This window comes from Hemiscyllium ocellatum, chromosome 17 (assembly GCF_020745735.1).
Source record: "Hemiscyllium ocellatum isolate sHemOce1 chromosome 17, sHemOce1.pat.X.cur, whole genome shotgun sequence".
NCBI lineage: Eukaryota > Metazoa > Chordata > Chondrichthyes > Orectolobiformes > Hemiscylliidae > Hemiscyllium > Hemiscyllium ocellatum.
The window spans coordinates 45,844,669-45,868,676 of NC_083417.1; the positions used below are offsets into that span (position 1 = coordinate 45,844,669).

Genomic DNA, 24,008 nt, shown 5'->3' on the forward strand with positions numbered 1-24,008 from the left:
TACAGCTATGAAGTATAATTTTCCCTCAGTTATGTCAATCCTTTGCACTGATTTTCATGTGTTGAAAAACTAAGCGAAGAAGACACTAAGTGTTGTTTTAACAGCAGAGTTGTACCAAGTTGACTGATTTTTATAGGAAGAATGCCTTGAGAACAAACTTGACAGTGATGAATGGAGCTGTGATGCTGTGTCAGAGTTCCCATCACACTTTCAATAACCTGGGCTGAAGGCCTGCTATGTCGCTCTCATACTGAGACTTTCTCCATTCATCTTCATTAGGCAGACATTTGACCTGGCTAGTAACATCCTTATCAGGTTTGGGCCAACAGGGAACTCTTCCCCTTCCTAACAATGTTTTTTGGTCTCAAAAACAAAACAGTGTGAGAACAGTGTGATTTTATATTACAACCCTCGAAGTCAATTTTATGCAGGAAAGTTAATAATGCCACAATCCATTCAAACACTCCATACTCTAGTATCAAGCAAAGTAAATAAGAAAATGTTTTTAGCTTTAGCGAAAATCACACCACATTGTAGATTAAATTCCAGTTGGGAATAAACAGTTTAACTGGTTTGTTTTAGTCTTTCTTAAGAATCACACTGTTACACAAAATTGAAGTGTTGTGTCTTCCAGGATGAGGCCTATTAAAAGGTCATTGTTGACCCACTGGCAAGGGTGAAAACGGTGAGTAATTATAGTAATGGCTTTGAACAGCTTAAACAGCTACCAACAGGGATTGAGGTGTCAAACTAAATCCTGTGGATTCTGACAGGATTTCAGCATTGCTTTCCTTGAAAGTAAAGCAATGTCCATGGTCTATTGTTATCCTGCATTGTGTCAATATTATGAAAGATTTCACTTCATAACTAAACTTCAGAAAATGCTGCAATGTGACCACAATACTATTTTAGTGATGCCAGTTAATTCTTTAATGTGCATGGTGTTACAAAACAAAAAAAAGGTGATTCATATTGTTCATATGTGCTTGTATGTCACCAGGATGAATCAATATTCAGCCCTAAAGTGAATAGATATCAGATTTTGTCGAACTTGTGTTTGGTTTTGTTTATAGTGTTGAAAAGCTTTCATGATCATTCCAAAAAATTAAACATGAAAAATATATGAAATGTGATAAAGCATTTAGCAACTATTTTGCTGGTATTCTATCACAGATACAAGTGATAGCTAGTTTCATAATAAACAGTGTTGTATAATGTCTCACTGTCAGAATGTCAATACATCTTTAAGAGCTGGGCTTTTTAGATCACCATATCATAACATGTGAGCTTTGAGTATAAAGATCTCATACTTCATCACATTTGGATTACTTGAAGTGTGACACTTTACTGAAAAACATACTCCTCTGTTGCAACGGAATAGCACAGACATTTACATGTCTGAGGAATATAGTATTCACACATTATTATAACTAACTATTAAGGCCCCTTGGCTCTTCAACATCTCAATATGCATACCATGTTTTCTTATGCTATGGGAGATAACATGAGCTTTGCTGCATCAGATAAAACATCCTGCTGGGGGGGGGGGGGGGGTGCAAACTCTTACCAATCAGAATTTAACTCAAAGAGTTACTCGAGTACCATGAGTTGACAGTGAAATGATTGGCAGCGGAGCAAAAATGTAAAATTACTTACTGTTCTGAAAGATTCCAATAATCATAATTACAAATCTAATTAAAAAGGACAGGCAAACTACTACTGTGCAGCTTACTTAATGAGTCATCATTCACTAATATAATCCTCTCGGAGGTAATTAGGTTTACTGAGATCGTATTTTCCAGTTTTCGTAAACAAACAATGAATTTTCTCTAGCTAAAGTTAGAATAGCTCAGAGGCAACATGGTCACAAGGATCATTTTTAGCCTCAATGGCACAAATATTGGGTGGGCTCTGTAGTCTTCAAGTTAATAGCTGGAATTTCACAGGCAGAAGATAAAATTTTAAAAATGGAACACCTACTGCCCAGCAATATTTTCTCTGTTATCTCTTTTCTCACTGGTATTTTACAAATGATAGATATTATCAGCAAATTCAGCACAAGAATTCTTAGCAAAATGTGGCCCATTTGATAGATAATTGACCTAGTTATCAGTATCAGGCCATCAAGAAACACTTTGCTCCATTGTTGTTTCTCATCTCATCAGTAAGATCCATTTAACAATCTTAGTGGTCTTGTGACACATTGGTGGTGTCCCTATCTCTGGGTCGGTAGTCTTGGGTTTAAATTTCACCAACTCCAATGCTGTATCATGACATTCTGAGCAAGTTGATTTTAAAAAGTTAGTCTTGCAAGAAAAATTAACAGCATAAACCACTGGCCTGATTCACCAGCAACAAATTGATGTAAAAGTCAACAAATTTTTGACAACTAAAATTGTAAACGGTTTTAAATTAAAACCAGAAAAAAGATTAAAGTAGTCAGGCAATCAGTAGCGAACAAGATGTTGAAAAGTAGTACCTAACATGCAGAACAATAATTTCCTTTGTGAACGTTTTTTTTTGGTTGTACTTGGTACTCCTGACTGTAACCAGTTCAATCTTAAAAAGAGACAAAGTAGGTTGCACTGCCACATTATCATATTAGTGGCTACAATAAGGCACCCAAAATTATTTTAGAAACATGTAAATAACAGAACTTCAGTATATGGAAAGCCAAAGAGAGACCAAAAAAGGAGATTATCATGAAGAGGCAAAGTATATATATCCATCCCCAGCTTCACCAATGAGGAGTAGGAAGGAGGAAGAAGTCAAGGAATTGAGTAGGATAAAAATAAATACAGGTACAAACAGCGTCAAAGTCTCACATGGTTTGGATACAATTCATGTTAAGTTTCTGCGGGAAGTAAAGGAGGAGATAGCGGGCATATCCTGAAAGTTGTATATACAGACAAATCCATGAAGGTGTCAAGCCATGTTTATTAAGAGTAGTAAGTATGTGGGATCCTAGGGTTTATTAACAGAGCCATAGAGACGAAGGCAGGGGTGTTTTGTGGACCTTTAATAAAACATTGGTCAGACCTCAGCTGAGGACTGTGTCCAGTTCTGAACATCATACTTTAGAAAGGAGATTAAGAAGTGGAAAGGCTAAAGAGGAGATTTGTCCTCATATTACCAGGAACGAGGGCCATTACTTTAATGGAGAGAGGAGATAAGGTGGAATCATTCCCATTTAAGAACAAAGAAGGTTACTGGAGATTTAACAGAGGCCTTCAATACCAACAAGAGTGTTGATAAGAATAAATTAGGAGACGCCATTTATACTGGCCGAACCTTTGAGATTTTTTCTTAGAACATACAGCACAAACATATACTACTCAAGCAAACTGGTTCATGTAGGTGGTAACATCCAATACAAGCCTCACCGTATATCTATCCAGCTAACTACATCAGCAGTAACTTGTTCTTCCTCTCATGTCTATACCAAGCTTCATTTTAAAAACAACTATACTATTAAATTGTTAAAAATGAAACGAAATCTTAATTTTTGTCAGAATTAAAATAAAAATAATCCACTGAGAAAATAGCATCACCAACATCAGCACTGCAAAATAAGGGTAACATAATTCCACAGAGACCAGTTTTGTCACGGAGTCACCCTTTATTTACACATGAACAGACCTTGATTTTAGTACTGCCCCATTCAGAGTTAGCTATCAGAGTGTCAGCCTGTCTGACATTCTGTTTAAATGTCAGCCAGGGCTCCCTTACTGGACCAGATTAACAACCCCAGTCAGGGAACTCATACGCTATGATGTCTAACTGACTGACTTTTGTTCCAATCACTGCGAGGAAATGCAGTGCATCAAAGCCCTCTTGCAACAGGACACCATCTCACTACAGGGCAATCCTATGCCTTCTAACAATGCATGCTTTAGGATTGTGACATCATTCTTGCATGCTCAGATTATGGAAAGGTGCCATTTTCCATGAATTCCAGCTAAAATAAAGCAGATCACTTTTTAAAAAGCAGTTTATTTGAATAATTATTGCAATTAACCTTTTCATTTCTAAAGAACCCCCAAGGCACTCTTCCAGCCCCTTGATACCATTCTGGATTCCCAGGTGCAGGCAACATCTGCAGAGATTTGTTTCAAATTGGTATTTTCGTGCCTCTCAGAGAAATAAGATTAGAAACACTTCATATCATTCAAAAAATCTTGTAAGTTTTTTTGACAACAGACTCTGAAATAAATGCCATGCCTCATTCAGTGATATGCTAGCACAATAGCTTTCTAAGTAATGCAATCAATCCCAATGTAGAAAGTTTTTTTTTGCCAACCGAAGGATCTCTTATGGAATTGCTCACCATTAATCAGGCAGTAATGCTGCCTTATTTGCCTTTGTACTGCAACTTCTCTCTTTTTCGAATTGTCGAAACCTCCATGTTCCTGCACTTTCCAGACTCATGATCACTACCACCTGGAAGGACAATGGCAGCAGATACATGAAAACACCACCACCTGCAAGTTTCCCTCCGAACCGTACACCACCCTGACTTCAGACTACACCAATGTTCCTTTACACTCACTGGAACAAAAGCCTGGAGTTCCCCTCAATAACAGCATGGTGCACTGCAATGATTCAAGAAGGCAGTTTAACCGCATCAGCACCACCTCAGCAGTTGTTAGAGATGTGCAATAAATGCTGGCCTAGCCAGCAACGTCCACATCTTGTGAACTGGACTTTAAAACACGATCAATTGGGGGCTTTTGTGGCTTAGAATGAGGAAATCACTCCACACGCTGATGGCAGGATCTATGATGTGACAGTTTCTCACAAGCACATGCCAGAGGTCCTTATCTTGATCTGACATCTCCCTCTATAGCAGAAATACTGCCAGAACAACATGAAAATCACAAAGATGCAATGATCCAGGAATAGGGGTCAGGATTACAGTTTATTTGGATTGATTCTGAGCAAACCCGGTCTTCTGGCGTGGAAGACTCCTATTCTATGCTGTTGCTAGTTCTCTTTCTTCCCTTACATGATCTTGCAGAATCCTATACAATAAACAATGTGGGCTATGGTAAGAAATGTGGTAGACTCATGTACAAAGCTCATCTTTTAACTATGTTCCAGGTGATGAGGCAAGATTCTCTTGAGGCAACAGTGAGAGGCCTATTAAGGTATTATTGCTTCTTAATGACCTTATTAATTGCAGATCTTGCCTCATTAATATGCAGTTTTCTACCCTACCATCTGCTGTAAGCAATCTCGATGCCGAGAATAATAGACATGGAAGTCACAGCAGGTACCAAGCGACTTTAGCTCTCTCCTGGCTCTCAAGAACCTTCAGGATGGTCACCATGAAAGAGCATCTCATGCCATGATTCATAAACACCCCCCCCCCCCCCCCCCCCCATCCATGGGCAAATGCCAGCCTCTAAGAATCAGCATGGTGCATCTCCAAATCACCTAGTAGTTTACCATTTGAATGTTGTATCATCTGCTGTACTAGCAAGTATTATTGTAAGGCTGCAGGAAGGATATGGTGGGTGAAATCAGTGAGACACAGTCAGCTGAGCGATTAGACCAGGCTGGATCTCCAAACAGTTTCCTTGCTGTCTGAATGCTCCCTCTTTGAGCCAACCTGGATGCTTTAGATGTGTCCACTATGATTTTCAATACCCCAGACAAAGGCTGGTCACCAGGGATGTCAAGTCAGCTCCTTATGCTGAAAGATTAATGACATGCCCTCTAATACTCAGATCAGCAGCCTCTTTGTGGCACCCACTTCCTCAAGTGGGAACTAGTTACCTGACAGCAAGGGACAACTGCGCCTCAGTTAATTTTTCTTTTTTAAGATCACCTGACTGTGATTGTAGAGGAGCCGCTCCCTCGAGGGGCAAGCAAGCAGCTATGGCCCTTACCCGCAACCAATGGGAACTGTCCACACATGGAAATCCCAGTTGGCATGGGAAGGGAAATCTTAATTAACCCCTTAATTAATTCTAATTGGCTACGGTTTATGTCCCAGCTGTTCCAGTCAGTCTGAACAGGTTGATTAAAAATAGATTCAGTCTGGCTCAAGGTCAGAATCATGTTATTGAACTAATTGTGATCTGATCAAAATGTATCAAAGCAGTCCAGGGCCATTGTTTATTATTTTTGAACTATTTTAACAGATACATGAGGGGAAAAAGGTTTTATGATATGCGTTCATTGTATCACATGTAGTCTGAAACGAAGTTGCATCGGATATGATGTGACACAAACCCTTCCTTATAGCCCTAATCAGAAGCTGAAATAGGTACAAATTGGTTAATTCTTGTCACTACATATGGCGTGATTCATTAGAACCCAACTTAAATAAAGCAAATCTGCCGTTTCAGATGATAGCATCAAGGTTGATTTCAAGCATCCCCTGCTGAGAATTAGAATTGAAATTCAAGTAAAGTTGAAAGATTAAATCCTGACTGAATTTAAGCAGTGGCGCTCATTCTACATTTGCACGCAAGAGACAATATCCCCTCCTCATCCACCCTATAAAGAACCTCACAATCTTTTCATATGCTCCAATCATGACATCTCCTTTTCTAAACTTAAGTGGGTAGAAGTTACAAGCCTAGACTGTTCAACCATTAGCCTGACGAAACCCACCCATTTCGCTATTTGGCTGTCAAACCTTCTCTACTGCCTCTAAAGCATTTATACCCATCCTTAAATAGATGACCAATACTGTGCATAGTGATTCAATGCAGTCTCACTAATGCCCATATAACTGAAGCATTATCTCCCTACCTTTGGCTTCAATTCCCCTCACAATAAAACAAAACATTCTAATAGCTTTCTAGATTAGTTGCTTTGACCATGTACATCTCAGAGATCTGCAACCTCTCACCATGGAGATAATATTCTTTTTTATTTTACCAGCCAAAAATGGACAATTTCTAATTTTCCTACGCTATATTCCATTCACCAAATCTTTACCTATTTACTTAGCCTTTCCACATCTTTGTGTAGACTCCTCAATGTCTTGCGCACAATTTACTTTCCTAATTGTGTCATCAGCAAATTTGGCAACTATGTGACCTGGTGTCCCTTCAGCTAAGTCATTATCTAAATTATAAATAGCCGAGATCCTAGCACCAATCCCTACACCACACTACTCGCTACACCTAGCTAATCTGAAAAAGGGCCCATTTATCCCAACTGCATACTTCCTGTCAGCCAGCTAATCTTCTATCCACATATGGTTTACACACAACACCATGATGTTTTATTTTCTGCAATAAACTTGGATTCGAACATTATAAAATGCCTTCTGGAAATCCAAGTACAGTATATCCACTGGTCCCCCTCTATCCATAACATGTGTAACCTACTTAAAAAGGATTCTAACAGATTAGATTAGTCAAAACACACAGTTTCCCTTCAAAAATCCATGCTGGCTCTGCCTTATCCAAATGCCTTGCTGTAACTTAATTAATAACAGCTAACTTTTTTTTCTGATGACAAAACGTCAAGCTAACTGGCTTATAGTTTTCTGCTTGCATTGTTCCTTCCTTTCTGAATAAAAAGGAGTTAGTTACATCTGCTATCTTCCAACTTAATAGGAGTATCCAAAATCAAGGAATGATCCTTAAATATTCTAGTGAAGACTGGTGCAAAATACCCATTCAATTTGTTTGCCATTGCCTTATTTTCCCTTGTTAATTCTCCAGCCTTACTTTCAATAGAAATGATGCTCACTTCTTCAGAAAGAACACGCTCATTGAAATCTTTAAATATGCTATAACCACAACTCGTGAGTAGGGCCAGGATGAAAATCGCCAATGGTTATTTTGGTGACCATGACACCTTGTTTGTTCCAAGATGATATTTGCAATCCCTAGCGGTTTACCATCCAATGTCAGGTAAGGGAGATCTCAGAGGCTGCTTGAAGAGGGACAAATTGATTTAATTCCTGAATGCCAGAGAAAAGGAGCTGGAGCAAAAGATGTGCCTTCACGAGGATTATTGGCTTTCCCAGGATGCCACTGGTTGCAAGCACAGAAATTTGCAGGAACAGCCTGTCAACACTGCCGGAAAGGAATTCCGAGTTCTCAACATCCAGCTGCTGTGTGGTGACGGACTTTAGGCTCAATCTACAAACTTATTATCTTTTATGTGTGAGCCAAGTTCTGCGTGCTCTTTAAATAAAGCAATAGGAAAAATATCTAATCTTACTGATAGAATAAAACTAAAATTGTAAGTGGATAAAGTATACAGAGCTCTGGGTCTAAACCTTTCTGTCCCTGACAAACTACTCAGTCAGTCAGTTCAGAAAGAACAAAAGACGTATATCTGTCTCTGACACAGTCTTTTATACCATACAAAACATCATACCATCACTCAAGTGAAGTTGTCTTCTAATTGGCTGTTGCTGTGACTCCATTCCCGGATGTCCGATTCCACGTGAACCTCCTTTGTCTCTGAAAAGGAGCACCACGCGGCCTCCTTTCGGGCGCGAAACGGCAGACTCGCACACTTCCGGGGCGCGAAACGGCCAATCACATGACCTCCCGGCACTCTTACGGAACGAGAAACAGGGAGACCACGTGACCGCGCCCGCGTCTTGGAGCATCATGTGATCATCCTCTGCGCACGCATCAGAGGACCACGTGACCTCCGAACGCCGAGGATACGCCCACTCAGACTCTACAATTTATTTTCCTGGTAATATATATATATATATTCACAGTGGCCAGCAACTTTGTTATTCTGTCAGTAAGCAAGCTGCCTTCATTCTTTAGCAAACCATTGTGCTGGTTGTATTATAGTCATCTAGGCAAATCAAAGAGCAACAAGGGCTATACACCCTTAACAGTATGGCTGATGGCTTTCATATGCATGTGGACACATAACGAAAGTCATATTGTCTTGTTACTGATATTCCGAACCAATAATTCAGCTACCTGATCCACTCAGGAAGAACATGGAAACACTCAGTTGAACAAGTCTCAAGATAAATGATGGTGTGCTTCATGTGGCACAGCCTCACCATCATAATAGGACAGTCTTTGCAGTCAATTACAGAAAAACAGCTGAGGAGTACAAACAAAGATGAGGAAGGAAGGAGGCAATCTGGACATTTCCTTTCTGCCTGGATTGCCCTTAAAAAAGCTAATTTGAGTGCTTCTCAAATAGAACAAATTAATTTCCAGATCATCACAGTTTTCTTCCCCTCTATTATTGACCATCACAGTATTACCTTGGGCCCAAAGCAAACATTCCAAACAACATTAATAACTGAAGGACCTCAAGCAGCTTTGGGCCAGAACAGTCCAACTGTAAACCACATTGTTTCGGTTTGATCAGTGCAGTCTGGGTTGGTTGTCTCACAGTCAACACCAAGGGCATTGCTGGAGTGGTTGGGCAGGGAGGATAAATGTTGTTCTCCAAAGAGAAGTCAAAACGTGTACACTATATGAAATCACAGCCACTCCCAAGGGACATGTACATTCAAGGCTTTAGCTACAGTCCACTTGAGCTACAAAAACTATCCAAGGTTCTTTTCTATTGTAAAGGATGAGAAATGTAGTATCCCTGAAAATCCATTGGCCTCTGATCCTAGTTTAAGAGGCAGGAAGGTCCCATTGACCGCCTGCACTGAACCCAAAATATATGGGGTCAGGCCAAGGTCAGCTCATTACAACACAATGGAAGCTTTCGCGGTCACTCAGTGCTCATCTCAGGCATCTTCACGAGCAGGACCAGAAATTCTTGCTGAGCTACTTCCTCCAAGATTTTGATGTCAAGTTCTCCTGCAAAGGTCTTGCAGTAACGCCAATCCTTGTGAACCCCAGCCTGGTGCTCAGGCTTGACTCCTACCACTGGCCTCCATGGCTATTTATTTCTATTATGTTCTAAATGAACATCTTAGGAGGGTGTCCTGAACCCCCCCCCCCGCCGGTAACAAGAGTTTTCTCCTAACAGCTCACCTCCTCTACCATGGTCTCCAGTGCAATGTCTAAAAACCTCAGAAATGCTTTCGCTCATGTTGCTTCATTTTTCCTTCTGATGGAGATCACATTCATTTCCTGAACAAAGGGCAGCAGCTGCTCCAGTCACACAATCTTCCCTTTAATTAATCAAATCAATCAATGCAGGCTCATTTCGATGAAGACAGGAAGGTTTGATTTTGAACCACCTCCTGAACTGTGCAGCCAATGGACACTAAGTGTCATGCTGGCCACATGCATGAATCTTCAAGTAAAGTTGGTTTGCTGCCTAAATTGAAGGGACATGGGATTATAGCAATCCCTCCGTGTGTTTGTAAGGCCTACCCAATTTTGGCCCCAAAAGTACATTAAGTATAGAATTTTAAAAATGAAAGTAACACAGCAACACTTTTATAACCCAGAAGAACTTCTATGAAAAATGACAACAGTGGTACAACTTGCCACCCAGATTTTTAAGTGATAAGGTTTCTGCCCATAAACCTTTTAGTCATCGCAGTGTTTTTTGCCTGAAATTAGATGATTCGCAAATCCTACTTTTTCCTTTAGTAAATAGTTCAATGTTTTGAGTTCTGACTCACAACAAATTAAAATGGATTGAACGTTTGGGTATAGTAAAAATATTTTGAATGAATTTTGACAGAGTACTAAGTTTGAACATTAATCAGAAATGATATGGGGGCAAAGGTTCTTGTTATTGTGAGTGAGAGTACCTTTAAAAAGGTTTCCAGCAAGTTTAGAGCTTCCTTTTCCTCCATTCCAAAGGCAAATTGTGATTTGTGTTTCTCAACAGTTCTTCCTGCAGTGCTCATTTTATTATTACATTGACTTTCTGAGACAACTCATTTATTTGGCTTTGTACAACATATAAATCTTCTTCTAATGTGTTTTCCCCTTCAACTGCCTTGAGTAATGTATTGCCTTTACTCTGTAAATGTTGATCTAGTTTTGACTTCTGTGTTGGTCTGTAAATTAATGTCCACGGGCAGCTTAATCAGCTTGTCCCTGATATAGTGAAATTTTGTCAGGATAAATGGTATTTCATTACACAAAACCTTAGTGTATAAAATTGCACCTGAACTTAAATAGATTATTATTTTTCCTCACAATGCCATAAGCAGTGCAGAGCAATAGTTGCCACTAAACCTTTTCATTTTTCTTGATTAGATTTTAACTTAAATTTATAAAATAGTCAGCTCCAGGCATGCCTAATCTCATCATTTCTGTCACCCTTCAAATAAAGTCCAAGTTCTTAACTTTCATCATACAATAACTCAATGGGCAACAAACTTTAACTGAACTGTTGCTGTCCAGACACTGTTCAATAAAGAGACCTCTAAAATCAGATACCTTCATGGCTTTAGGAATGGCTCGCTTGAGCTTCAAAAAGTATCCAACGTTCCTTTCCTATTGTAAGGGTGAGTAGTATCCCTGAAAGTCCATTGGCTTTCAATTCTAGTTTGAGCCAGACGCAGCCCACTGTCCTCCTGCACTGAACCCAAAGAATATGGGGTCAGGGAGAGGTCACCTCATTAAAAATGCTACAAAAGCTTTCGCTGCTACAAGGGGCTCATCTCAGGAATCTTCTAGAGCAGGACGAGGAATCGTTGCCCGAGATATTTCCTCCAAAGTTTAGATACCAAGTTCCCCAGGAAAGGTCTTGCAGTAATTCCAAGTGCCTTTATGTTTATTTTAGTCACTGGAAAAAGACCCATTTTTTTCCCCACTCTCTGCTTCCTGTCCACACCAGTACATCATCATGTGGGCAGGAGACAGACAACAGGAAAATGTGGGTCTTTTTCCAAGGTGCAGGCAGTGACTAAAATAAATAAAGTACTGCAGCTGCTGGAAATCTGAAACAAAAACAGTAATGCTCGAGAAACACAACAGATCTGGCAGTATCTGTTGAAAGAATAGAGTTAATGCTTCAATTCCAGTGAACTTTCAGCAGAACTGAAGATGCCTGGGAAAGGGTAGCATTTATGCTGATAATGTGGTGGTGTGGAGGTGTGAGGACTGAATAGAATACAGGGAGATGGAGGCCAGAGAGAGAAAAAGAATAGGTATACAACGGAGACAACTCCTGATAAACTGGAGAGAGATTGATACCAAGTAGGTTGTTAATGAAACACTTGAATAGTTGAAAATGGGTTGGCTGTTCAGTCAGCACAGAGGAAGGAAATCATGTTCTGGATGACAGGTGGGTATAGATCTGCGTTAAAGATAAAACCCTAACAAGGTTAGGCAGACTTTACACCAGGAGAATGTTTTTCCTGTTTGAGAAGTGTAGAACCTATGGACACAATCTCAGGATACAGGGTAGACTACTTAGAACTGAAAATATGAAACATTTCTTCACTCGATGAGTAATGAACTTGTGGAATTCAGTGCCACAGGAGAATATGGCTGAACATATTCAAGAAGGAAAGAGAGAGAGGAATTTTTATTATATTTCAAAGGATATGGGAGGATCAGCCATGATCATTTCAAATAACAGAGTAGGCTAAACAGGACAAAGGGCCTACTCCTGCTCAGAGTTTCTGTTTCAATGATTGTTTGGCTAAAACATGTAAACTTGTTTAGCTGGTTGCATGAAACAATATATTACAATGGTTTCTGTTGTTGAAAAGACCAAAATCTATCAAGTCCCCAGAGATTCTGATTTGACCAAGGACTACTGAAGTCTGAATTGTACTTTCCTACTTCATCAAATGCTGATTATCCTACTTTTTGAGTGATTTTCTTTTCTCATCTGCAAAGGTTGTTCTCTACATGAATTAATATGCTCGAGATCACATAAAACTTTGTTTAGTGTGTTTAGAGAGACAGTTGAGGAGCTTAAAGAGATAAATTTCCATCTATGCCTTTATTATTTGAAATATCTTGTAAGAAAACCTTTATATAAACTTTTGTCTCTATCCTTTTTAATCAGGATAGTCATTATTATCATCTGAATTCGTTAAGATTCTTTTAGCACAATGATATCTGATATCCCAAATCATCTTGATATTATAACATGGCTCTAAATGTTATATCTTAACAGAAATAATGATGTCTTATGTCTAATATATATTTATGTTAACTTAAAGGAACATCATAAACGTATTATTTATGTTAATTACTTTGTTGCCCGATTTGTACCTTCAACTCTCATTTGGAAGCAGTCATCTATTTTTAGAAGGTGAGATCAACAAGTTTATTTCTGAAACGCCTTGTTAATAGATGAAAATTGCATTTTTCAGAAATTAAATTTAGCTATCATCTACAGAAGTTTCCAGGTACCCAACATTTGACTGATTACGATCAGTACATTTGACGCTTACAATGAAAACAAAGATATCCATAACTTGCCTGACAGCGCATTTAATTCTCTAGATCGTCCCATCCATTATGAAGTGAACAAAAGGCTGTAATTCATACCTTTTCTGTTAAATTACTTTTTTTATTTTTATTTGAAGAGATGACTGAATGTATAATATACTTTAGACTCGAAGTAGATTATTTGCAATTCTAATAGACAAAGGCTTAATTGATTCATATTACTTTTCAGTGCTATTTAATAAATGGTTAATTGTCTGTACTTAAGTTACTTTAAATGTGCTCATGCCTCTCTTTAAAATGGAGTTTTCAGAAAGTGAATGAAGGGGGAATCCATTTGTATAATAAAGTATTTTTGTTCTCACTGATATTAAGTACAGTCAGTTCTTCTATAACGCGTTATAGAAAAAAATAATGCGTTAGAAACAGCGTTTGAAGTGTTGGCGATGTAATCGTGTTACAGCCAAAACACATTTTAAAAGTCTGCGCTTTAGAAACAGTGTTCCCAATTCGTTGATCATGTTAAAGCAAACTCACGTTGATGAAACTCGCTTTATAGCAGAATGACCTGTATCAGTATATATTTCAAAGATTTTATGTTGACCAAACTTCCCTCATAAGAGCTGACAAACAATTTTCTTTAAAAAATAAAAGGTTTATGCAGATGAACGCAACAGGGCTTTTGGAATACATTCAAAATAACATTTAAAATAAGCATATGACAAAATGTCCTGTAGGACAACTAATTGGGACTCCAGGGCAACACTTAGGGTTTATAGTATTTAGTACTGTTAAATAAAAAAGTTAATTCAAATATAACCTTTCAAAGCATACCGTGTGAATGATAGAAGCTGTTGCTGACTCTGGACCCAGTAAACACTAGTTATTCAAGCAGCACGAAAGTTTATTTACTGCTCCTTACTACATCTGCCGACATGCCCTCAAAACTGCAACAATTGCTGCTGTGGCATTCCTCAGGAGCATACAATAATCCAAAAAAACATTCTCTGCATTGTCTTCAGATTTCTCGTACAAATCTGTCATGGGAAAAAGCAACCGGGTTTCTTCAACACTGCCAAAACATCAAATCCATATTGTTAATTAAACTGACACAGCAAATGGAAGCTAATGCATTTGACATTTTCTTAAAAATACTGCATTTGTTATTTTTAATGATTTAATTTTTAAAAAGTTGCCATATTTAGTCAGGCAGCCAGCGTAGATTGAATAAATAAGGTGGTAACTGAGTTCGCAGGCAGTTGAGCCTCTATCCTTTGTCAATAGCAACCTGAGAAGATAACAGATGCAATGATTTGTAAAAGATAATGGCCGCCTGAATAGTTGGATACCGAGACATGGCACAACGAAGAGAGAACTGGGAATACAAACCAGGGCACTGTTACAAAACACTGCCTTTATGAAACATGATACCTAGGCCTGGCAGTACTGTAAATACAAATCATTTACTGTACCATATGTCCAGGGCTCTAAAAGTCAATGCCAGTCGCCTAGGAGGATTTGAACCATTTTCAATCACAAAGAAACAAGCTGTGTTTCATACCATACTCTGGGAAGCAAACCATTTATGTTCACTGTCACTATAGAAGACAGTAATTTTTTTTTCAATTAACTGACAACATAGTACAGCAGCCAACACCAATCTAAATGTACTTTAGAGCTTGCCCATTTATTGTCTTTGTCCAGCACATATAGCGTGAGGCAACAGTAATACACAGTCTCAGCCTTCTGGCAAGACAAATAAAATTAGCTTTAGGATAAATGTTAAGTATGTTTTAATAATGTAACAATTCTTCCATATACATTAGCAACATCGCTGAACATATCAATTACTTAATTCTGCAGAAATGCTTCAGTACAAATTCCAGTAATTTCCCTGTTTATATTGCAATCCCCATGGAGACTAGATTCAGTCTGAATCATGATAATCTTTACTGTACATAATAGCCTAGAATCCTACTGGCAGTTTTTCAGACTCTTTTCAGGTACTGGTATTCTTAAATTACCAGCCAAAACATGTGCTGCACAAAATTAAAGTACTGCAGATGTTGTAAATCTGAAATAAAAGTAGTAAATGTTCAAAATACTCATCAGGTCAGGTAGCATTTGTGGAGAGAGAAACAGCATTAATGCTTCAGACTGGAGAAGTTGCTGCACCTTTCTTTCTAGCTGATAATGCTCAGAGAATTTAGACTTGCCATTTATAACAGCCTAATTTAAACCTCTTTATTCAGAGTCTGGGGATCACAAGCTAAAGCTTTGGGGATAATTTTACATGAAATCACTTGATAGAAAACAGGTAAGGGATGTGGTCACACATTATATTTACACACAGCAAAAATCAGGGGAAATTCAAATCAGGCTGACTATCAAACCAATGTCTGACCTAATCCTGCCAGTTTATGACTGTGCAGGTTATGCTGAAATCACCACTTCTGCTCAGAAATGCAAGTGGAATAAATTACTTTGTACCAGATGTACTGAGCCATTTTCCACAATTTAACTGTAATTTCCAATAAATAAATCGATATTTCACTGGAGTTTAATAGTAATCAAAAAGCGCTGTTCTATGGGATTGAGAACTCATTGTACTAATCCAAAATTCAAACCCAGATAACACCACCATCTTGTCCTCTGCCAAACTTTGTTCTTGTGTGGGAGTGGTATTACCAGTTCAATGCACAAGATACAGGTTCCTTTGATACAAAAATTGATGGGACGTCACATCAAGCCACTTAAATCAGTCTTTTGCAAAACCCCTTAAGCACATCAACTAGAGCTGAAAGTTATGCCCTTGACTAGGATTAATATAAAGTGAAGTTCATATCAATACTTTTACTATAGCAGGTTTTCAGAATAAATGAACTTGTAGTTGTAGCTTTAATGGTCTTTTCAACAGATTGCTGCACCTTTATTTTATAAAATCATGTTGAGGTCCACTCAATTGCACATTAAAAAATTCAGTACTAAGAAAAAAAGTTTCAAACTCTGGTCCTATTTCAAAAAGGTACAGGATTTTAGTGAGAAATGTATTTATTCAGTAAAGCACTTTTACTCATATCCTGTTGAAAACAAATTACCTTTTCTATAGCCACACTTAACTGCTGCAAGCACTTGTGGTAAAAATTAAACAAGTGTACAATTATTGATCAAAATGTTAGAACAGCTGGTAATTCCAATTGAACTTCAGAATAAAAAAAATCTAAACAATTGCCAACTACAGAAATTGCTCTGGTCCACTAATGCCTAAATTATACTCAATGCAGTAAACATAATCATTGACAGCAAGCACTGAGGCAGATGACACTGGGGTCAGGTACTTCTATTACTACTGTTCCATACTAGCCTGTAATTAAAAATCATTTCAGTAGCCACAGTGGAGAAACTGATGCAGAAAAATGCCATTTTAAACCACTTATGCATATGTGGTTTCAAATACAGTGCCATGCTGTGACAAATCATTCTCCTGCAAACTCTTGTGTAACCAGGGTTACCAAAAGGTATGCCAGGGGCCAGAACAAAGAAATCAAACTACTATCAGCCCTTCCCCCCTCCATAATTTGGAAAACGTGCACATTATTATAAAACTTTGAAGGATAGGGCCCCTTATACTTTGGACTTTGGGTTCTTTTAAAATACTCATTTCCCAGAGGAAACAGTTACAAACAGAACTATTTCATCATAAAAAGAAACACATTAATTGTTCAAACACTTTTCTGATTTCACATTCAACAACAGTACTCAACGATATAGTACTAGTACATTTGGAGAGTTCTAAATACTTACTGAACAACTTTAGGTTTCAGGCAGTGTAAAACACATGACTGACAGCTGAAAATGTATACATGACTTCACTTGTTTCATGCTCTGTAGTTTGCATATTACATAGTGCAGTTAATATGATTGAAAGTGGATCTTCAGCAGAATACAAGAGGCAAGATTATTTCCTTTACACTCTTTTTACAACCAATTTTGTTTTCTCAGTTTTTTCATGGAGTTTTGCCCCAGTTGTAGTGCTATGTTATCAGCGTTAAAGAAAAGGATGGAAAATAGTCAGCATATTCAACCTGCTGAATATATTCCTCATTTATCCACCTGTCCTCAATTTAGATCCATTCTATCCTTACAGAGGTGGAATGATTTTGTAATTAATCCTGGTTACAAAGAAAATGGGCAGACAGAACAAACCTTCAAGTCCTAACTTGTGAACAATGCAGAATGTATGAATATAATAAGGATGAGTGAAAGGAAGAAAACACCCATTTTATTAGAATGGCCAAATTCAAACTCTATGCGCAATTTTCCTTTATGCATTACTTTTAAGAAAACGGAAAGTTAATGTGAGAGAAAATATTTTCCTGTGTCACAATACACTTTTGTGTTATCAATCCTGAATAAGATTTTCTGAGGTAATTTTCAGGACTAAGTTGATACAGGCAGTTTATGGATTGTAACAGTCAAATCAATACACACTAAAAAGATTGTAAGCACATAAATCACTTGTGTTTTTCCAGCTTTGTCTCTCAGACACAGCTGAGCACTTGCCTCTTTGTTTAAATTATGCAGCACAGAAAGTGGCTGGAGGATGATGCTGATTACCTCATGCTGGTTAAATAGCAAACTGTGAAAATAAAACATTTTAATTTATTCTATGATTAGAGAATCCAAGTTGAACAGGATATTGTTATTTTATGCATAAAAAAGCAAGCTTGGACCAAATTAATAAGGTAGCTTTTCATTAAAATTCTGCTTATTTACTTCATTCATTTTGTTCAATAACTCTGTTTCATTTCTGCAATAAATCATAATGTTCGAAGCACTTACAAATAGTATAACACAATCCTCTGCTGTACAGCAGCAGATTTTATTTTGACCGTCTCCTCAGAATTTGAATTAAACCCCAGCTCCATTTCTCTGGAGTCATATTTAATGCATGTAATATTTAAATATTCCTGCAACGAGATGTTCAGAGTTATTTAAGAACATTTTTAAGCAAATCTCTGCCAAAGCCAAATTTGTTTGAGTAGATTTTAATTCACAACAGCCTAGCAAATTAAAAATCTCATTGGCTTTTGGTTAAACAACAAATCAGGAACGGTTTTGATGATAAGATGGTAAATAAATTCAGAGCAAAGAAATGACGGTCAACAGTAATGTTTAAATGTGTTCCATTTTGTCAGTATCTATGATATAGTGTGTCCTCTGATGTCAAATTAAACCACATTGATTAAACTAAATCAGAATTATTATACCTAGATATATTAACAAATCCTTTCCCTGAAGGTATCTAATGACTGGTTGGATGATTAACTCAACACAGCTGCAGACACTAGCCTTTGAATTCATTCAGTTGCTTCTTGTGAAATAATAAAGCAGATTCTCTCAATTTCTAATACACTTACACATGTCTAAACACAGTGACAGAAATCGGAGGATACATTCTTAATGCATCCAACATTACACATTGCTCTGCAATCCATCTTTTCATTGATTAAGAATGATTACTTTCATTTCGATGCCAATCTGCAAATTGCCCTGCAAACACTTCCTCTTGTCAACTGGTTTTCCAAAGGTCTTTTAATAACTACCTTGAAAAATTATAGGTTGTGAAACAGTCCTCCTGCAAACCTACAGAAATTAACTATCAGGGTTAGGATCGTATTTGTTTTCTCAAGCGACACATATGTACTTTTGATTCAATCCTCACCACTGCGTACTCTGGCAAGTAAACCAGGGATGTGATTTAAAAGTTTGACTCCACCTCTTGTCCTTCCCAACAAAAAGGTAGCATGGGGTTGGACTGGTCTTGGAATAGATGTAGATCATCCAGCCTCTTGAGGCATTTTCACCATTCAGTTACATCGCGACTGATCTGCATCTCAACTCCTTTTATCTATCTTGGCAAAGAAGTCCCGATTTTCTCATAACTGCCTGGAAAACAATGAACTTGAATGAAAGCCTTTGACAGACACCCTAATGTTCCATCTTGAATATAATATTGGGCCCTAAGTAAATTATTTTATTTACTTGGCAGAATTGGAATCAAAGTACGTACATAATATGAATGCATCACAGATTTGCCTTGTGGAGACTTTAAGGAAGAGTACGTTAGCTAATCCCACTCACCTAATTGCTCACTGTAACCCAGTAAATCTTTTCCATGTAGCATTCAGGTGCCCATTCTATTAATTTAAAGACATGAACGAATCTGTCTGAATCACATTGTCTGCAGTGCATTCCAGGATATAGTCACTCACTGAATAAAATTAAGTTTTCCTACATCACACTTGTTTTTTTTCTACCAATCACTTTAAATTAGCATTTTCTCCTTTTCAAGCAGACAACAGAAACATTTTTGCCCAACCAAAGTTGTTAAGGCGGCTCATGATTTTGAACATCTTATGAAATTTCTCCTCAAAATTCCCTTTCCAAAAGGAGAACACCTCTAGCTTCTCCAATCTATCCATGTAACTGAAGTCCCTCATCTCTGGAGCCATTCTCAAATTTGTTCTGCACCCCTTCTAACACCTCACATCCTAGAATACGATGGCAAGATTGAACATAATACTCAAGCTGAGGCCAAAGCAGTGTTCTAAAGCTTAAATCATAACTTATGTACTCTTAACCTGTATTAATAAAGCTCAGGACTCAATATGACTTTCTGACTATTTTCTCAATGTGCCATGACACCTTCATAAATTTGTGCACATTTACACCTAGGTTCCGCTTCTCCTGCATTCATTTCAGAATTGTACGCTGTAGTTTATAATGTCACTCCATGTCCTTCCTACCAAATGCATCATTGCATGATTCTGTGTTAAATGGTATTTGCCACAAGTTTGCCCATTCCACCAGTTTAACGTCTTCCTGAAGACTATCACTAACTTCCTTGTCTTGTATCACCTGCAATTTTTAAGATTCAACATAAAAAAAACAGAATCTACTTAACTCCCTTATTGTAATTTCTAAAAAAGATATTCAACTTCCAAAATGCCACTGTCCTAATACTGAACAACAAGTGATCGCGGCCCAAGACTTCATTATTTTCTTGAAGGACGAGATGCATTCAGATTGCAATGGAATCAGTTATTTGCAGAAGATCTGGAATGTGAATGACTTATATCGATTTATAAGTCACAGAATACATTTCAAACCAAAAACACAAAGAGGTGCAAAATAATTTGCATAAGTATTTGCACACTAATCACAATTATATTCTGCCCCATTCATTCATTGCTGTTCTACTATTCTTTCTCTATACTAATTCCTTATTCAGGCACTTCTTAAAATCCACAGCTGGCAGATTGTGGTTAACAGTTTTTTGTGAATACCTTCACTGCGTGTGAAATGTTTTTCACACATAACTACAAATTCTTTTAAAAAGTGTCAAGAAGATTGCGTTGAACAACTGAGTCATGTTCAACAAATCATTGCTATGGGCAAGTAAGAATATGCTAGCCCATAGCTTGCCAGTATAAACAAATCAACTTCATGACAGGGGTTTTTAAACTTTTAAATACTGAGGATATCAGAGTAATGTTTAAAGTTAATAATTGGTACAGATCAGCCAAGTCATCCAAAGAGAATCAATCATTAACAGGTGAAGAGTTTTATCTAGAAGAAAGTTATCCTAACTGTTGTCAGGACCACTTGCTTTACTCAACCATAACTAATGGAAATAAAGATCTTCACAAACACAAAAACATCAAACTCCATTGACCAAATCATCTTAGATTCTTGTTGCTTATAGGCATAAACATTGCTGTACACTTTTTACAAATAAAAGTCTAATTACAGAACCATTTGTGAAAACAGCAATGTTTTTTAAAACTTTGACAAATGTTGAATGTTCAAAAATGTTTTTCGAACATGACAACATTGACAATGCAGGTCATTCCCTGGACCAAGAAAATATGACATTAGCCATTTCAAACAATGATCCGCTTAAAATCATATGCACTAAGCTGTTCCTGCTCAGATCAGATACTACATGGCTTAATGTGTTGTAGATGGAAAAAATGAGAGTTGGAACCTAAGATTTAGTTGAATTATAATTTTATATCCAATGACTTATCTCCATATTGGGTTAGACAATTGCTTTAAATGAAGGAATTTCAGGGTTGCTGCCATAAAGTCACAGGTGTTTTGAGTTTCTTTTTGAATAACTTTAGCTGCATGTGAACCATTCTGCATCTTACAGGATTTGCACTTGCCATCATAAACAATTTTGACCAAGTTTCAGCACTCAAGTGAAATCAGTGAAGTACAATATTCAGAGTTATTGCTGGTTCACTCGATAATTAACTATAGAAAAAAAATCATGAACTCATAATTAAAGACAATTAAAACTGGGAATAGCACTCACACTAACCAGCTTTCTAACGAAGCTGGCAGCATGAACAAGCTTCTCCTCAGCAGGGTCACAATTATATACTAAATAACACAATAAAGTGGCTCTGCCAGATCACAATAGATCTATAATAGGGAACAGAATAACATTATTGGTGTAATAAAAGCATTTTAGATTTACTAAACTCTAGAGGAGCTCACCATTTTCTTTACCAAACGAAGTACTAACCATTGGTACGAGTGATGTAGTTATCAACAACAACAAAGATCAACAGTGCCATGATGACTGTATTAGAAAGGAACTTGTTATATTGATTACGAGAACAGCTTTGTGTCTGCCATGTGAGTAACTTGAAACAATACTTGCTTTGACAGTACAAAAGGATTAGTCTTCTGACACACAGTACAAGAGAATCAAGAGATAATGCTGCCACGGGATGCATGAATGTAGAAAGAGAGAGATAAACAAAACTTTCTCACAGTTATTACCCAATAATTAGGTGTGTTTTCTCTTAAGTATATAACAGTGAATGATGGAGCAATATGTTCAGAGATAGTAAACGCAACTAGTAAACAAGTCAAGTCAAATCCGGGCGCAGCACTGAGATAATGAAAGTATGTTACTAGCACAATGGAAGTGTATGTTCAATAGCATTAAATCATGTTAAATGCAACAGGGTTTTAAACTTTTAGTTGATAAAATATTCTACGCAAAACTCACTGCAGATTCTGCATCTGCCAAAAGCACAGTGGAGTGTAGTAATTTGGAGAAAGATTTATTCTAATGATTCTGGTTAAGATTTAAATGAAATTGTGCAAATGAACATCAAATAATAACTCATTCTGATTTAGGCTTTGTTCAGTTAGTGTTCACAGACAAAATGACAAAGCTAATAAAACCAGCAGTTAAACATTCATAACAAACTGGTTAATTTTAGGTTGAATCTTCAAATAAATGATGTACTTAAAATGAATGATCTGCTCATGTTCAGTATGTGTTCACAAATGTTAGTATAAAATACTGCAAACAGTGGTATTGTAATCTTTAGGACTTTCTTTTCTTTTGGAAGGTGGTTAGCAATCAGATTTTTGCTTCACTGATTATGCTGCCAATCCCATCAATGATTCTATTGATTTCAGAAATTTAAAAAGGTGAATAATGATTATGCCACTTGGAATTAGTTTCTGATGAAAGCATAAAGACAAAAACAAGCTCGTCACTAAAATAAATAAAACATTACAGTTAAGAGTATATACAGGAACTAATCTAATACTAGATAATTCAATAACCCTTGCCCCTTACAAAGTATTAAGAGTAAATAATGAGACAATGAAGATAAATAAAGATTTTCACCTTGTTGTAGCTGTAGTAGCCCAAGCATTGGGAGAGGTCCAGGTTGGAAGGATCTCCTGGAATAGTGTTGCCAGCAGCAGCTGGATAAAAACGTACATCCATGGTGAGTTTTTTTTTATATAAACTATTACAACCCTTTAGTAATGAATCACTTTGAGTATTATGGGGTTCTTTTCTACATCCACTTAGTGCTAACTCAATTGGGGATAAGCAATACACAGAAGTAACCCTGGGGATTGTGTAGTTTAAATCTCGTTTAAAAAAGGTAGAGGTACATGTATTTCCTGTGTTCCTTAGTTCTGTGTTTAACTGGCCAGTGCTGAGCCTCTGTATTTGCCCATGCATTCAACAGCAGCTGTTGTACACAAAGAAGCCACGCGACCAGCACTGATAAGCTGATGCTTTCCAGCTTCACCCACTGCAGATTCTGATCTGGGGTGCTGATAAGAACTGGAACAGCAACTAGGTCCTTGGTAAGAGACGGAGGAGGGTCCAAGCTTTCTTTCCTGTTAACTCTTAAAACAGTACTTCCAGCCGTCCATATCTACTCATGCACACGCAGCCAGCTGGGCTGGCAAGATTAAAGAGCAGTCCTTGTAGAATTTAAAGCCAGGGGTTACTAGCAGGAGTCCAAGTCTTCCACCCAACGGTCACAGCTTGTACTCTAAAACGCTGAAGAGCTCTGAGGCTGCTAGTGGTACAGTGCTCCCTGAGAATAATGAATAAGTAAATCCTCTGAAAGGCAGCACAGAAAGCTTCAGAATGAGCCACTCCCAGTCTTACTCACCACTCCCACTCAGTGCAGCTGCCACTATACACACACACACACAGGTTCAGTGTACACCTAGCAAAGATTACTTTGTATCCCCCCCAGTCCATAGTAAACTAGTTTACTCGTGGACTGATTCACTGTCTTCCTCACTCACATTTGCTATTCCAGCCCCAGTTCCAAGTTCAGGCCAACCGGAACCCCGTTTTGGAATCCAAACGACCGCAAACGATGACAG

General features: G+C 37.7%; 1 protein-coding gene across 2 annotated transcripts in view; it reads right to left on the minus strand.

The window, feature by feature from the left end:
- tox3 (TOX high mobility group box family member 3) overlaps positions 1–23,654 on the minus strand; it is a 113,343-nt gene extending 89,689 nt beyond the window's left edge. For both annotated transcript variants that reach the window (XM_060837717.1, XM_060837716.1), the window contains exon 1: positions 23,002–23,654. In XM_060837717.1, the coding sequence (XP_060693700.1) occupies positions 23,002–23,346 (345 nt within the window). In that variant the 5' untranslated portion in view covers positions 23,347–23,654. The remainder of the gene's footprint in view (positions 1–23,001) is intronic.
- Positions 23,655–24,008: the final 354 nt, after the last annotated feature.